General features: G+C 36.5%; 1 protein-coding gene across 14 annotated transcripts in view; it reads right to left on the reverse strand.

Moving 5' to 3' along the window:
• Positions 1-17,479, reverse strand: part of CSGALNACT2 (chondroitin sulfate N-acetylgalactosaminyltransferase 2) — a 45,662-nt gene that overhangs the window by 14,062 nt on the left and 14,121 nt on the right. For 3 of the 14 annotated variants that reach the window (XM_015069049.3, XM_015069052.3, XM_015069051.3), the window contains exons 2-6: positions 13,314-14,249; positions 10,435-10,651; positions 8,992-9,093; positions 5,538-5,716; positions 3,508-3,602 (exon numbers count right to left, since the gene is read on the reverse strand). In XM_015069049.3, the coding sequence (XP_014924535.1) occupies positions 3,508-3,602; positions 5,538-5,716; positions 8,992-9,093; positions 10,435-10,651; positions 13,314-13,974 (1,254 nt within the window). In that variant the 5' untranslated portion in view covers positions 13,975-14,249. Of the gene's footprint in view, positions 1-3,507; positions 3,603-5,537; positions 7,343-7,999; positions 8,092-8,991; positions 9,094-10,434; positions 10,652-13,313; positions 14,250-17,479 lie in introns of those variants that run through there. The other 11 variants (XR_008292347.1, XM_027062586.2, XM_015069054.3 and 8 more) reach the window with 7 other exon arrangements.

The raw sequence follows: 17,479 nt of genomic DNA on the forward strand, positions 1-17,479 counted from the left end.
CAATCCAGGACTATGTTATTTCTCTTGTGCTCAAATTGTTCCAGCTTTGCCATTGAGTTCTTCCAGGCTCCTGTGTCCCTTTGACAGACCCTCACCTCACCCTTTTGTTGTTTGAGTACTTCCTTACTTTCTGAACCTTCAGGCTCCTTAATTTCCTGTCCCAGCACTAAGATCTGGAAGCTTGGTATGCTTGTTACTCTTGGGGTATCACTGCTTCTAGTTCTTCTCAGGGGACAGAGCTAGGTAATACTTGTAAGCATGTACCGTTTGACTTTTAAATCCCCAATTGTTATTCTTTTTTATTATGTGTTTCATCAACAACTGTTTGAACAAAAGTTTTACTGGGGTTTTGTTGTTGTTGACTACTGTTACATTCTCAGATCTTCTTTCATACAGGCTCATTTCTCATTCTGCTGAAGAGGTCTGTAAGAAGTAAACCGAGTCCCTGAATGTTCAACAATGTCTATTTTGCTCTCAAACAGATCAAATATGAATTCCAGAATTAAAGTTGTTTCTCTCAGAATGTTCAAGGTATTGTTTGTTTGTCTTCTAGCACCAATATTATCAAAATGAAGGTGAATGCCAATCTGATTTTTACTCCTTTGTAGACAAGCTGGGGTCTGCTATTTTTGGTGTCTCTAAAAGCTATCAGGATTGTCCCTTCATTGTTCTCAAATGCCAGAAGACTTGTCTTTCCTTGGCTCTTTGAAGTTTTCTTCTATTTCCTCCTGTCTTCTCTTTTTTCTCCCTTCTGGAACTCCTATTCAATCAACAATTTTGGGAGCTTCTTGACTGATCCCTCATGTCTCAGTTTTTCTCTCACATCATCTCTCTTGGTCTTTGTGTGCCCAGATGGCTTGTCTTCTAGTTTACAAATTTGTTTCACTGTAACCATTCCACTATTCAGCCCATTTACTGAGTTTTAGATTTTCGTAATTTCCCAATTCTGACCTTTTTAGCACCAAATCTGGTTTTATGAATTTAAAGTTTTCTCTTCCTAAACACATATTTATCTTAAAGTTGTTTTCATTCTGTATTCATATTCTCGTGTGTTATCTTTTCTGTTTTTCCGTTGGTTTGGCTACTCCTGGTTAACCGCTACTGATTTTTGTTTCAAAAATCACTGTTCAAAAACCCTTGGCTATTAGCTGTGAGTAGAGGGGCTTATCTCCAGTAATAGTGGAAGAGGGGCAAATGTGCCAAGAGTAGCTCATCTTCAGAGCCTGGGGCTCTCTATCCACCCTGCAACTCAATATTCCCCAAACCCTGCTCTGCCTCTCTTGCTCCAGAACTACACACCCTGCTGCAGGCTACAGTCCAATGCCTAGGATGCCTGTTGCTGAGCACACAGCCAGAGAATACATACTTCACTACTCTCTGCCTTCTATGAGCTCAGAGGATGCAAAGCAGCCCCATCTTGTGTTCTCCTGAACACGTTCCAGATTCTTCTCTCCACTACTGATCCTATGCCAACTACTGCCATCTTACAGAAATTTCTCAAAATATGGATCTACCAGTGAGTGGCACTTCTCTCATTTTGCAGTGCTAATATACCTTTTTGTTTTTAGTAATTCACTTTTACAAAGAATTTAGGGTGTCAGATAAGGCAAATGTGGGTGCTTCGTTTGTCATTTTGATCCCATCTGTTTCTATATTCCTCAGTAACACTAGCCTACAGATAAGGTACAGGGTATGTGTATATAAACGCCTTGCCAGGTGTTCCTCTGAAGAGAATGTTGGCTTCATAAAATTTATTAAGTAGATCATATGGTACTAACTGTTCTTTTTTGGAAAAACTCACCAGTAAAACATTATACCTATGCACCTGCAGGATAATTTTTTGATAACTGTTCTAATTTTTTAAGTGGTTCTTAGTCTTTTCAGAGCTTCCATCTTTTTTATTCATAAAGCACTAACAAAAACTTTGCTCATGTTAATAGTTTATAAATGCTCAAATCTTTTATCTAGATTTTTTTAAAACTTACCATATAAAAACGATTTCTCTCAATGTTTTCTTATTCTAATTTCCAATGATGTGTTTTTCTGTTTACCCGAAGTCTGTCCACGTTGATTAAAATATTTTTTTAGCATGGGGCGCTTGGGTGGCTCAGTCGGTTAAGCGTCCGACTTTGGCTCAAGTCATGATCTCACGGTTCGTGGGTTCAAACCCCGCACTGGGCTCTGTGCTGACAGCCTGGAGTCTGGAGCCTGCTTCGGATTCTGTGTCTCCCTCTCTCTGTTCCTCCCCTGCTCACATTCTGTCTCTCTCAAAAATAAATAAAACTTAAAAAAAAAATAGAAAAAAAATTTTTTTTGCACAGAAAGATTAAGGTCCTATATATTAGTGAAACTATTATTTTTGGTTCATTAATTTCTGCCTTTATCTTTCTTTCCTCAGAGTTATTTTTCATTTTTTAACATCTTAATTGACTTCTTAGTTTGTTTCCATTTTTATTTAATATTAACAATAAAAGATTAGGCTAATAAAAGATTAGGCTAGAAGAAGTAATGGAATCCTAATCTATAGTGTAGTTAGCAGTACTTACCAATGTTAAGTTCTAATTTTGATCATCACTTATATAGATATTAACCTTAGGGAAACCGGGTGAAGTATAGGAAGGCTCTATATTACCTTTCAAACTTTTCTGTAAATCTAAATTATTCCAACATAGAAGTTTATTTAAAAAAAAAAGTATATTAACTCTATCAAGAACTAGAAGTTCTAATATGTGGCATTTCCACACCATGACTTTCTACGTAATTGCCCACAGAATATTATTCCTTCTTATTTAGTTTTAATTTCTAGTTAATAAGGTTTCTTTTAATTTAAAAAAATTGTTTTTTTACTGTTTACTTATTTCTGAGAGAGAGACAGAGTGCCAGCAGGGGAGGAGCAGAGAGAGAGAGGGAGACACAGAATCCAAAGCAGGCTCCAGGCTCTGAGCTGTCAGTACAGAGCCCAATGTGGAACTCAAACCCACAAACCATGATATCATGACCTGAGCTGAAGTTGGATGCTTAACCAACTGAGCCACCCAGGCGCCTTTAGTTAATAAGGTTTTTAAAATTAAAACTTATTTTTATTTATTTTTCTTTTATTAAAAAATTTTTAATATTTTTGAGAGAGAGAGAGAGGGAGAGAGAGAGAGAGCATGAGTTGGGGAGGGGCAGAGAGAGAGGGAGACACAGAAACTGAAGCAGGCTGAACCATCCAGGCGCCCCTAAAATTTATTATTACTGAAAATATGTTGGCAGAAATGACTAAACTTTTCATATTCTAGAACATTGTTTTCTCTGTGTCCTAAATTTTTCTTTCCCCCTCTAGAATGGTACTTAATTCTAAAACAATAAACGTGAAACCATCTTATCGTGGGGGGTGTAAAAGAGACAATGAAAATATGTTTATAATAACTACAGTTTTTTATGGAAACTTTCTTTTCTACTTGTGAAACAAATATAAAGGCATCTAGCAAGATCTTTGTGGCCTTTCCTGACAGTGAATCTTACCAGCTGCTGCTCCACAGGCGGTGGTACATCCTGACTGGCATAAACAATGGCAGGGTTGTAAAGACTGAACACCACAGGGTAAAACACCTTCTTACCTATAAATTAAATTATATGATTACATCACACAAAGAAGTCATAAAATGAAAAGACTCATCAGTACTGCATTATCAATATTTTATTAAAGTCTTTCTTCAGTCATATGACTTTATCAATATTGTATTTTATCAATTTTCAGGCTACCAAACATCATGCTAGATTTGATGAAATAATGATGACACATCAGTAGGCCAGGCTATGAAATTATAAGATAAAATAGACTAAAAAATAGACTAAAGGGTGTTCTACACATTTATTCTCTTTGATTTTAGGAAGATACACAAAGGTGTTCTCTCAGCTATTCATTAGGTAAGCTATTTATTACTCATCATTTCATCTAATTAGTAGGGATAGATGTAGGTTAACCTTTGACAATCACCAAGAACTTAGAAACTTCTGTTAAAGCCATCCTTCAAAACAAATCATAGAAACAGTAAATCCAAAGAATATTATACAATGAACAGATATGTACAGAATTAAAACATAGAACTGTAGATGGATTTGAATAAGATTTGTAAAAGCTGGGAAGAGTTAAAATTACCTGATCTAATTGCTGCAGAAGCCTTTGTCATTAGTATTCAAATTGATAGCACTAAAGGGAAGCTAAAGACTAGCTCATCTTCCCCCCAATAAAGACTGGCCTCAGTCAGTTGTGATAATATGAAGTGCTCAGTAACTATCAAGTACCTGTGGCAATGTGGTAGGCTTTTTATTGCAAGATCCCAACTAGATGCTCATCTCACTTTTGTTAAAACTCACTTAGGAATGGGGAGGTCAATTCTCAGAGGCCAATCTATTTCTAGACATAAAAATATATCTCTCATGTTGAGCAAACATGTTTCCTTCTACTTCCACACTGTGAACTTCATGTTGACTGGTGTCACAAAAGTAAACCTAACCCTCATTTATTCACTAGGTTCTCAAAGAGTTCCTGACAATCATCCCTCATGAAAATAATAAGAAAGTAATAATTTTCATGATATGAATAGTTCTACAAAAAAAATTTACTATGAGATTTTTTAGTACAGAAAACTTCCTTTTCACATTTAAAATAAGATTTGGGGGTGCCCAGGGATGCCTGGGTGGCTCAGTGGGTTAAGAGTCCTTCTCATAGTTCATGGGTTCAAGCCCCACATCAGGCTCTGTGGTGACAGCTCAGAGCCTAGAGCCTGCTTCAAATTCCGTGTCTCCCTCTCTCTCTGCCCCTCCCCCACTCGCACTCTGTCTTTCAAAAATAAACAAACATAAAAAAAAAAAACCATCTGGGGGTGCCTGGGTAGCTCAGTTGTTTGAGTGTCCAACTCTTGATTTTGGCTCAGGTCATGATCCCAGGGTCATGGATTGAGCCCTGTGTTGGGCTCCATGTGAAGCCTGCTTAAGATTCATTCTCTCTCTCTCTCTCCTCTGTTCGCGTGCTTTCTCTCTCTCTCTCAAAAAAAAAAAAAAAAAAAAAAAAAGATTTGATTTATAAAAATGTCATCTGCCCATACATTTTCAAAAAATATCTACAACATAGGCAAAGAATAGTAAATCATCTAAATCATCCCCATACACATAGCAAGGACACCAAGTACCATCTGTATCTGGACCTGCACGTGTGTCTTTGTGTTGGCACCACCTGCCTGAGGCACAGCGCTACTGACTCTCACACATCTCCACATTGTCTGCTTGGCTCTTTTTCTGAGAAGTGCTGCTTCCTCCTTGTCAATTTTAAGGTCTTTGCTTATCTGGATTCAATTGTTGGCAACAGAATTTGGCCACAAGAGAAGAAGGGTATGAACTTCAGAAGGGCAAATTTTCACTTTTCTACTTAATATTCTAGTTAAAGTATGCCTAATATACCTTTAAGAAAACATAACTTGATTCCAAATGTGGGACATGCTGACACTGTGCTAAATTTCTACACTCAGTTCATCTAGCAACATTTTACGCACCTGGCTCAGCATTTAACCGGCAGCTGTTAAGGAATTCGGCTGAGAAATATATATCAACATCACAGAAAAACATCAAGACCTCTCCCTTGTCCCAAGCTTGGGCACCCACATTTAGTCCTTGTCCACGATTAAATTCTTCATTCAATGGGATCAAAGTATAATTGTGAAAATTAGACTCACTAGGAGGAAAACATATACAACAAAGGATAAGTCCCATTTAAAGCTTAACAACTCTCTTCTTTCAACACAACTTACGCAATATGTTTTACGCTCTAGATATTTTTTTACTTTGGTTCTACATTCATACAGGGAAAGGAAATCTTCAGCTTCACATGTATGATCATCATCAGGGACAGATACTCACTAAATGCCCATATTTGAGGCAATGTGCTGGTGGTGTGAGCTTAAAAACTGTTGAGGGGCCACTGACCTTCAGGATGTTAAAAACTTATTGGGCAGATAAGAAACATACACATGGAAAAATGGCCATTAATATTTGGTAATAAATAATGCATTCCATGTAAATGGTACATGCAAAGAGTACTCTTGCTCTAGAGTTTTTCAGATCTTTGCTCACACGTCTCCTTATCAGAGGAGTCCCCCTCACACCATATGTGAAGTTGCTCTGACTTCCCTCTCTTTCTTCAATATTTACCGCCCTGCCTGGCTTTGCTTTACTCAGTACCACCAGACATGTTTATTCGTGTGTCTTCCCACACTGGGATATAAACTCCATGAGAGCAGGGACTTTGTTTTGTTTGTTACTATGGATACAGTGCACCTCCTCAAAGAGTAGGGTTCAATAAATATTTGCTGAATGAATGAATGAACAGCAGTTCTGAGAAAAAAGATTGCTTTTGTCTGAGAGTAGTTAGAGATGATGTTAGAAGCAGAATTTAACTTATGCCTTGATTAAAATCCTGAATTCAGTAGTGAGTTTAGAGGTTATTCCAATTAATTATTCTCAAAGGTAAAGAGATGAGAGTAGAAAGCATTTTAGAGAACAGGGATCAGACAAATCAGATTGGAACAAAGGGATCCTAAAATGGGAACAATGAGAGAAGACCAGAAAAGGGTCAGACTGAGGAGTGAGTGCCTTCTGTGAGAAGTTAAAGGACCTGGTCAGTGTCCTTGAGGCAAGGAGGAGTTTTTCTGCAGGGCCGTGGTTCTCACAATGAAGTCCCCACACCCACAGCTTTAGCCTCCCTGGGAAAGTATTAGAAACCCTTCCTGGGTGGGTCTAGGCTACACCCCAGACCTCTGAATCAGATACTAGAGGTGACAATGAGCATCTGCGTCTCTCTTGAGACAGATCATTCCAGGTCACTCTGATGTTAAAGTTGGGAGAAGTGCTGTGCTAGGGTACAGCTGGCTCAAAAAAGGGACATTTTGGGAAGATAATTCTTGTAACAGTAGAGAATGGGGAATGGAGAGATAGAAGCAAAGGCTCAAACAGTGTATGGAGTGGACTCCACATGCTCTGAATGCCCACAATGTCCTCCTCATGGGATACAAATCTCTCCTTTCTTTTGGGAAAACTGCTGATTACCACCTCACACTCCCAGCACCCAGCAGAGGAACTAATGATAGAACACCCCAACCACAGTAACTTCCTAGGGGCGGGGACCAGACTCAAGCTGGGCCAATCACAATACCCCCACCCCTCATGAGTGGGCAAAACTCCTTCCCTGGGCTTTTCTCAACTGGATCTGGGAGAAAGCTCTTTCCTCTCTGATGGCAAAGCTGAGAAGATGTGAGCCCAAAGCCGCCAACAGCCATATACCTCACATGTGGAAGAAGCCAATCTGCAATAGGAGAATGAAATCAACATGCAGAGAAAAACAGACAAGAAGATAACAAGAGAATTTTCATGGTATTCAAGTCTCTGGTTCCAGTCCCTAAGATATCAAAGCTGTTTTGTTTTTTTCCCCCAAATTTGGTAATAATCCCTTTAATTTGGGAGCTATCCAAAATTCTTTCATAACATTCCCAGTTTCCTTAAGTATTCCCTAAGTTTTAGATAGGTTTCCATCATGTGCCACAGAGGAGTCTTGATTAAAGCAGGGACAACTTCCGTAATACCAATAGAAGTGCCTGGCACTTAGTAGGTGACCTGAAAATGGTAAGCAGGGAAGAAATGAAGGGAGGGGAAACCTGGGTTAGGTGGTGGCAGCAGCAAGAAAGAACAGAGAAGAGGTCCTGTGTAGTAAGCAAGAACTTATTAGAGGTAAAGAATGAGTGACAGATGCTAGCTCTCAGACATTAAGCCCAGGGGATCATGAGAATGGTCTTAGTCTAAACTGAAAGAGGGCCATTGGGAGAAGAATAGCTAGTGTGAAGTAGGAGACAATGTTTGTTTTTTATTCATGTGCTGTGAGAGTCCCTTTGGGGTAGGGACTCCAAGTTCTTCCTCTGTGCCCGTCCTACTCCAACCACCCCAGTCAGACTCCCGAGCGGTGTACCTGGAACATAGTCGGTGGGATTCAATGAATGTTAGTTGAACGGTTCGAGAGGAATGGCCGGCCAAATCTGGACTCTTAGGGAATGGCCACAACTAGCAGAAAGGTAAAGAAGCAAGTAAAAGGATACAGAGTCGGCAGCGGACAAGACAATCAACCTAATACCTTATACTGTAATACATTTATATTTACAAAATATTTACATTTTACAAACATCAGAGGAAAGTGTCAAGAAGGAACTACTGGGTGGTTAGGCATCAAATATAAAAAAGCGATCAAAGAGGATAACACAGAAAAGTTTGAATTTGGCAGCTAGGTCATAACTTTGGGCTCATAACTTAGAGATGAAAAGGCAGAAGAGCTGTAGAATTAATAATGGAGTATTAAGGAATTACAAATTCATTCATTCAAACCTCTGAGTACCTACTATGTGCCAGGTACTGTATGAGTTGCCTAATTAGAGAATTATTGTTCTATGAGGTTTAGCCAGAAAGGACAGAAACCTACTAGTAGCTGATGAGTATTATAGAGTCAGGTGGTGGTGTCTTAATGACAGGGGAGACCTAAGCATCATTTGCAGGACAAGAAGAATGAACTTGGGGAAATGGAAGGAAAGGAAAGAAAATGTGACAAGTGAGAGAAAGCTCAGGAGATAATACTAAAGTGAAGGGATTAGATTTAGAAAAAGGAGAAGAGTCTAACACAAGGGAAGGAAGAAGTAATAAATGGAGGCAAATAAATAGAAGGTAGGTGGACCACAGAGTGAGAGGGCCCAGATCACGCTAGGCTATCTGTCAAGAGGGCAGGGAAGACATATTATTTAGAGTTGCATGAGTGAATTGAGGGGTGAAATGAGGAACTTATTATCACCATCACTCATGTGCCCAGCCAACTTTTAAACAGCAGCTATTTAAAATTAACTAATTAAATATCTGAAATTCTCATTCTTCTAATGTTACATATCAAGGACTTCAATGTGGACATGGCTCACCAACCTTGTGACAGATTCTAGGATAGACTTGACTTTAGATAGTCCTTCTTTACCAAAATACACCACTGTGAGATGAATTCTCTTGTCCTGATGAATACACACATCCCTAACAGAATTGAAAAATAAAGTTCATTCAAGAAAATATATAAGGCACTACTCATTCAGAAAGCCATCACATGAAGCTTTAACAAAATGAATGAGGCATTACTCATTTAGAATGAAACTGCAGAAACTTTAAGTAAATATAAAAGCGGCAATATCGTTGAATTATTAAAGAAGTCACAGCAAATACATAACAACATATGCACATGAATATAACCCTTGGAGGCCCATAGAAGTTGCCATATTTCAAAATCTTTTTGAAACATTTGCTTTGGTATTGCCTTCAGAAGCAAATACAAGCTATTCAAGGAAAGAAGTCTAATCAGTTCATAAACAAATAAATATTCAAGTTGTTGGTCAAGAGTTATTTTGTCTTCAGACTGGCTAATTCCAGAAATTATACCTATCATTAAGGAATAAATATTTGCCATGACTGATGTTACTTACTGTAAAGAATAATGTAGCATCTGAAAGCAATTCCAAGAAGGGCAGTAAAAAATGCTTTAGGAAATCAGATCTCAAGTGAGCTATTCCAAACAGGTAAAACTCATTGGAAGCATGATTTCTATATATTTTGCTACAGAACAGCATTAACTAATTTTTAAGTCCAATGATTTCAATATGAGAATAAAGATGGGATTATAAAGCATTAAAACTAGCATATTAGAATATTAAAAACATGGCAAAGGTTAAATTAAAACAAATAAAGCAAACTTTCCCCAGCTAGCTACCCTAATAACATACTTACTAATTTTTTTAACACTTTAGCATTTTAAAATATCCAAATTTAATGACAAAAAAGTTTTTAAAAATTATTAAACTCTCTGCTTCTCAAGATGGAATAACTGTCTCCCATTTTTAGTTGAATGTTTGTATTTCTGAAATTCATTTCAATTTTAAAATTCAAATTGTTCTCAAGGGAATCTTCTGGGAAATAGCATTGTCCTATATCGTGATTGTGAAGGCAATTATGAGTGTATAGATTTGTCAAAACTCATGAAACTTCTACTTAAAATATGTGGGTTTTATTTATGTAATTTATACCTTAATAAAGTTATTTTTAAAGATTCAACTTGCCCTAAAGTGAATTCACACACAATTATAAAGGTCATCAAATGTAGTTTCTAATAGTTGTCACTCTCAATTTATTTCAAAGTTCAAACTGTCAATAACACACCATATTATACATGCTTAAAAAAAAATAGCAAAAATTAAAATTCCCAAAGCCTACAAAATTACTCTATAATTCTAAGTAATCATACTCAATGAGGATGACTTAAGTAAATCTGCATGAAATGTGATTTTTTACAAGTGCTTAGTCAAATCATGACACCCTGAGAGTTACCTGAAGTTCTGCATAAACTGCGCAAAGGCTTCAGTTCTTTCAGCAAGTGGCACAATGATATTAATAATTGATCTAGTAATGTCAATCATCTCGCTCTTCACTTTCATGAGAGGTCCAAAAGGGCGGAAGAGGGTCACATGTCTATATTCCATAAGGTCTGCTTTCTTAAAAAAGAGTTCATACTGTGTGCCCTTATCTCTCTCGGTGCGATAATAACCTAAAGGAAAGAGTTAGGGATAAAGATGTCTCTATGTCAAAGTTTACAAATTCAATGTGAATACTGATTTTACTCAAAGATCAAGAGTACAACAGTAGACTGCAGGGTTTTTAATCATTTTGTGAAAATATTTACCCCATTGTACAGTTGTAAACAATTCTTTCTTTAAAAGGAGAGGTTAAAAAAATGTTCACTGCTCTATTATTATTCAATCCATAAATATGCTTCAAGTCACAACTGCCCCTTTTTACATATAACTTTTTTTAAAGTTATATGTCTATCAACATAGTAATCTTATGATAAAAATAAATTACTTCTAGCAGTATTAAATTCTAGACCTGAGAGTCAAAACTTCTATTGCTCAGTTTGGTTCAATGAAAATAAATGGAATACCTTCGTGTCATTCATTGGTAGTACAAAGAGGGCTATGTGGTCCTGGTTTTGATAAAGGGTTAGTCTAGTGAGGAAGACAAAAATAAGTAAAAACAATACAGTGATATATACCTTATTCTACACACACACACACACACACACACACACACACACACACACACACAATCTCTCTCTTTCTCTCTCTCTCTGAAGAGAGTGAAGTCAAAGAAAAATTAGTACAGATTTAAACATGGTGTTGTGAGATGCCTCCAGGAGAAAAGTCTGGAAGTCTATCGGGCAATCTGATTTTTAAGTGTGACATTCAAGAGAGAGGTAAGACCTATAGATGTGTGAGTCAGCCAATATCTGGGAATAAAACAATGAACAAGACAGACCAATTCCACTCCCTCCTGAGGCTTACAGTCTAAGAGGAACTACAAATTAGGAAATGGGCAATGCCAAATACTGTGATAAGTGCTATGAGAGGAGACATGGGTAGAGGTAACAGGAGGACACAGGAAGCACTGATATCTTAGACTTGTAGGTTGGAGATGACTTCTAAGTGAAGTGACATCTAAGTTAAAGTCTGGAAGAGGAATAGGAGTTACTCAATCTTTATTTATTTACTTATTTATTTATTTATTGGCAAGAGGAGTAACAGAGTGGAGGAAAAGTGGGGAAAAAAATATGTTCCATACAGAGAAAACTCTGTCAGTGAAAGATTCCAAAGAGTTATAAGATAAGCAGAGGTTGTAGAATATAAAACTGACATAGCTTCCTTTCTTTTAAGCAAATGTGAAGACATTTTGCATTTTAATGAATTATTTCCTCAGCAGCTTTCAATTCTGCCATAAACTACAAATATGGTGAAAAGACAAAAACTGAGCTTGTAGAAAAATTAGAAGAGTTTTGAGAGAAACAACCCATCCAAAATTGCAGTAAGTGACAGCAGAAAAAAAGAAGTGACTACAATGAAAAGATAGCTGCAATGCCACAGAAAAGCACAAGCCCTCCAAAGGTCTCAAGGTGCTACCATATTGTAGTATAGCAAGTACTATCCATGATGATTCAGGGTCAAAGAAACTACATACGGTATACTGTTCACAGAATCAAGCAAAGAGAACTTTTTTTTTTTTTTTAATTTTTTAACGTTTTTATTTTTGAGACAGAGAGAGACAGAGCATGAGCAGGGGAGGGGCAGAGAGAGAGGGGGACACAGAATCCAAAGCAGGCTCCAGGCTCCGAGATGTCAGCAGAGAGCCCGATGCGGGGCTCGAACTCACAGACTGTAAGATCATGACCTGAGCTGAAGTCGGATGCTCAACCGACTGAGCCACCCAGGCGCCCCAAGAGAACTTTTAAGAAAGATTTATATCCAAAATGGTTTTTAAGTTTGTAATTAAACATCTAGCAGGAGACATAAAGTTGGAAATGGGTAGGAATCTGTAATTATTCCTGTTTCTATCCATCAGCAAATGTCTTAAATTTATAGAAGTGCTCCTCAACTTTTTAGTCATACTCCATTTTGGTATGTATAAATGCCATCCCCTCTCTGCAGTCTGTATTAGCAAAACAGGTTATTTCTTTACTTTTCCAAAAGCCAAATATGCTTTTCAAAATTATGTATGCCTCCTTGATGTTCTGACATGTGCTTCTCTTCCTCCTAAAATACAGAATAACTACTAATCTACTAAATTAGGGTTTTTTTTCTTTTCTTTACCAAATAGTTTTCAAATCATTAACTTTAGTTCATACATTTAAAAAAATATAAAAAGGAATATCAAGACCAGATAAGAGAGAAATGCAAATACATACATGTACACACATAGCCCTAAGAGCCCTTTAACTTGACTAGTACTCTTCTACATAATCTTAGAAATATTCTATTTCCCTGGTCCTTATTCTTTTATTATGATCACAATATAACTTTTTTTAAAAAGCCACTTCAGGGCACCTGGGTGGCTCAGTTGGTTAAGCATTCAACTCTTGGTTTTGGCTCAGGTCATGATCTCAGGGTTTGTGAGACTGAGTGCCACGTCAGTCTCTGTACTGACAGAATCCCTCCTTGGAATTCTCTCTCCCTCTCTCTCTGCCCCTCCCTCCATTTGCTCCCTGTCTTTCAAAAATAAATAAATAAACTTAAAAAAAAAGCCACTTCAAATTCTTGGTGGAATGAAGTAGGTAAAAAATTAAATGTTCCACTACTGCAGATAATGACTTATATTTCCAACATAGAATAATAGCATTTTGTCATACGAACAACTATGTATGAGCACATTTTTCACATTACCTTCTATGAAGTCATTTTCATTAAATGTCATTTTCTCTCCAAGGGGACTGTCCTCCTCTTCCTGTTCATCATCTTCATCAGGATTATTAATAACCTCTAAGCCAGCTTCAATAACTTCTACCAATTCATCTCGCTTGTCTTTTCTAACTGGCTTTTCCTCAGGATGGCGAGTGAGACCCATTTCCAACTGGAATACTTTCATTAAGGTAAAACTTTCAAAAGGAATGACTCCATACTCACTAGGTAATTTGGCTCCTATGCTAACTTCAGCTTTGTCAATTTGGGAATGAAGAAACTCTAAAAGATCACTAGGTGTTTGTTCTTTGTTGCCTTGATAGCCTATGCCATTAGCCCCTACATTCTTTCTCTCTTGCAATGATCTCATCTTCTCACTCATTTCTTGTAATTCTTGTTTTAGTTGGGCAATTTGGCGTTTCAGACTGGTAGCCCTGGTTTGATAATGTTCTTCTTGCTCCTGTAGGAGGGCCTGGTAATACTCTTTACCATAGTTTTCCCCAATAACACCAGGAAGAGGTGCATTTCCATCAGTCTGGGGGGCGCATTCCAGAAGGTATAAAAATAATACCAAACTGCAGAGTAAAGCAAGACCCAACAGCAGCCAGTGGGTCCGGGTCTGAAGAATCAATCCTCTTCTAGGCATTCTTATTCATGTGGACTTGCCTAATGAGATAAGTTCTTTGGTTGTTCATTCCTTTAGAAAAAGGTTATCACAAATTAAAAACAAAATCAGGATTTCCATTAAAGGTACCAAAATGAACTCTGCTATAGCTTAAAAACTTTCTTCCGTCAGCAGTGAAGGCTGCTTGCAGAAATGAAAAATAGTGCATACTTCCTGTATTGTTACCATGACATCCAGAATAAAGAAATCTGATCTACAGAATCAGATAAAATTCCATTATATGTGTGGTGATTTTTCTGAAAGAAACAGATCAGAATCAATCAGAATTTTGTTTCCTTAAACATATCAAATTGTTGATAGTTTCAGTAAACTTAGCTATGTGACTACTATATGTAGAACACCATAAGAAGTGCTAATAACAATGTAGAATATTCAGTAAATGCTGGGAGAAAGGATTAAGAAAAATACCTTATATAACACTAAAATGCCATATGTAATACTTTTAACCAGAATGTCTACACATCCATAACCTGAATAAATCAAAGAAACATTAAAATTATGTTTAGCATAGTTATTGTTACATAGACACTAATGTTTCTAATTACTTGAAAATTATATAATTTATAACTTTATTAACATAATATTTAGATTAATACCCCATTTCCCACCTAGAGCATATCACCATTTGGGAACTGAGTTTCCATAAATTGTTTCTGTTATGTTGGTAATGGCTTACTAGAGAGATATATTTTCTTCCAGTTTATTCAGTTCAAGCATTGTTTTATTAAATTTCAATGGATGAACTCAACCAATATTAAAGCCTTAAAATTAAGTGAGGGGTGGAGGGGAGTGACAATTCCAAAAGGTCACAGACATCTGGAAAACACATTAAGAAATATTTTTACATCCAAAGTCCTCCCATAGAGTATTTGGACATTAGATCACATAATTCTTTCCACTGTATTACACAGCAACAGATTTCCTACAAGTCTGGAAAGGTTTAGAGTCTATTTTAAAAACAACAACAACAACAAAAACTCAAAGCACAAAACAAAACAGAACGACCATTTTAATGTTTACCTATGAGGAAAAAAATTCAGAAACAATTTATAAATTTACAAAATCACATGCTCTGTTCATACCACAACCAGTTGTGTGAGTCTGTATTTCTATTTAAACTAAAGATTCTTCATTCTATAAATAGAGAAGGTTAAATTTAGGAGACTGGAGGCAGGGGAGGTCCCTGCTGCAGAGAGAACTTTTATTTTAACAAAGTATTTGGCAAGAAGGATATGTGATACTCCAGCAGACTTTTTATAAAGATGGTTTCTACCGGTGCGGCAGACCCTATGGAAGATCACCAGGGAACATCAGCCCTAGTCACCTTCTTAGTGAGTAGAGAAAGCCTGGATGCCTTCTGTGAAAAATGTTGCAATGTGTGTTGTGGTTTTGTTGTCGTTGTTGTATATGTGTGTATGTGTGTGGAACATATCTGTATAAAAATGTAGGATAGATTCAAACTTCTTATGGCCAGTAGACCACAAATAATGGTAATCACCCTTAGCCATTTATCACTTACATTAACCAAGTATCATGAAAATTTTAATTTACTACTAGGAAGTTTTACTATGATGGCATCTCTTTTATTGATTATAAATCTTATTTTAAGTGATGTAGAAAAAAACAGGAAAAAAACTTGGTATAAATAAAAGTATTTAGGGGTGCCTGGGTGGCTCAGTCAGTTGAAAGTCTGACTTCAGCTCAGGTCATGACCTTATAGTTTATGAGTTCAAGCCCTGCGTCAGGCTCTGCGCAGACAGCTTGGAGCGTGGAGCGTGCTTCAGATTCTGTGTCTCCCTCTCTCCGCCTCCCCCGCTTGTGCTCTCCCTCTCTCTATAATAAATAAGTAAACATTAAAAAAATTATTTTAAGAAAGGTATCTAATTAAAAAATAAGGATGCAAAGCTAATATTAGTTCTAGGACTTTACCACGTCTCAAAACCATAGTTCTTAGCTTGAATGTCATTACTTAAAAGATAAAATTCAGAGGTATCTCTTTTAACTACTTATAAGTTATTACTAGCCTGCTTATTAGGGAAAAGACTAAAACTGAAAATGTAGAGCCACAATCTTACATAAGTTATTAATAAAGTTATACATATTTAACACATTCTAGGTAGTTTTGCTATAAGCATCTTTCCCACAAGCATTTTTGCTGAATAACTAATAAGGTCATAAGGCAATTTTGCTGTCAAAGATTAAAAAAAATAACTGGCTGACAGTTTCTTGGTTTTATCAACTAGATGACATCTTGGTTTCATTTCTCCATTGACCGTAGTACTCCCATTTTTATATTATATAAATCTTAGCCCCCATAATATTCTATCCAGTGGTGGAATTTTGAAACCACCCTTCCCACAGAACTTTGGAATGTCTATCAATGGACATCTGACAATATGACAAAAACAAACAACAGTGTAGAAGGATTTCACAATACAATACAAAGCTAAGTTACAAATATGTATCCTAGTATTTGGAAACTGATGCCTCTCTTTAATGAAGGAAAAATTTTTCGTGAAAAAATAAAGTGCAATGCTGAACACAGACATGGATCAACAAGCAAAAAAAAGTGTAATACTATGAAAAAAAGACTGAAGACAAGTGTTTAGGTACAATTCACAAAATAAAATCAGTTATTTGCACAATACTGCCATAAATCTACATACATTTTAAATATATTCAAATATTTTGTATTTTACAATAGTTTTTAAAATTTTGTTATTCATTTTTCATTTTTCACTATGTCCTTTTTAATAAATGCCCCTTTTTTATTTTTCATGATTTTATCTTTTATGGTGAAGTTGCTTTATGGCCAATTAGCTATGCAGGAAAAATGCTTGTGGCAAAGATGCTGCAAAAACACCAGACATGATTTAACTAAATATAGTATACTCAAACTGTTTTGAAATGAAATTTGATTAATAGAACTAAAAGCATGTAGTCGAAGTATGTCTACCTTTTATTAATATGGTACCTCATAGCTTTCTTCTTTATATAGCATTGTATTTGAAACTGTGAGATGTGATCCATTACAAGGGTCACTTCTAAAGGTTTACTTTTCACTGAAATTGAACAGGAACTATCAGTGTATACCACATATAGCAGTAAGTTTTTTATTACAATTATGTATATGTATGAGATCTCCACATAAAATATATTTATAAGAGGGTTGTGGTCCAAAAACCCTGGACAATACTGATTAAAAAAGTATTTTTATACATTTCCTATGCCAACTTTTAAAATAACGTTGATTAATTATAGCCAAAGTATGGAGAAAGTAAATGTGCACTGACTGATGAATGGATAAAGATGTGGTGTGTATATGTATGTATGTATGTATGTACACACACACACACACACACACACACACACACACACACACAATGGAGTATCAGTCGGCAATCAAAAAGAATGAAATGTTGCCATTTGCAACAATGTGGATGGAACTAGAGTGTATTATGTATGC

The sequence above is a fragment of the Acinonyx jubatus genome, chromosome D2 (genome assembly GCF_027475565.1).
Source record: "Acinonyx jubatus isolate Ajub_Pintada_27869175 chromosome D2, VMU_Ajub_asm_v1.0, whole genome shotgun sequence".
NCBI classification, from domain to species: domain Eukaryota; kingdom Metazoa; phylum Chordata; class Mammalia; order Carnivora; family Felidae; genus Acinonyx; species Acinonyx jubatus.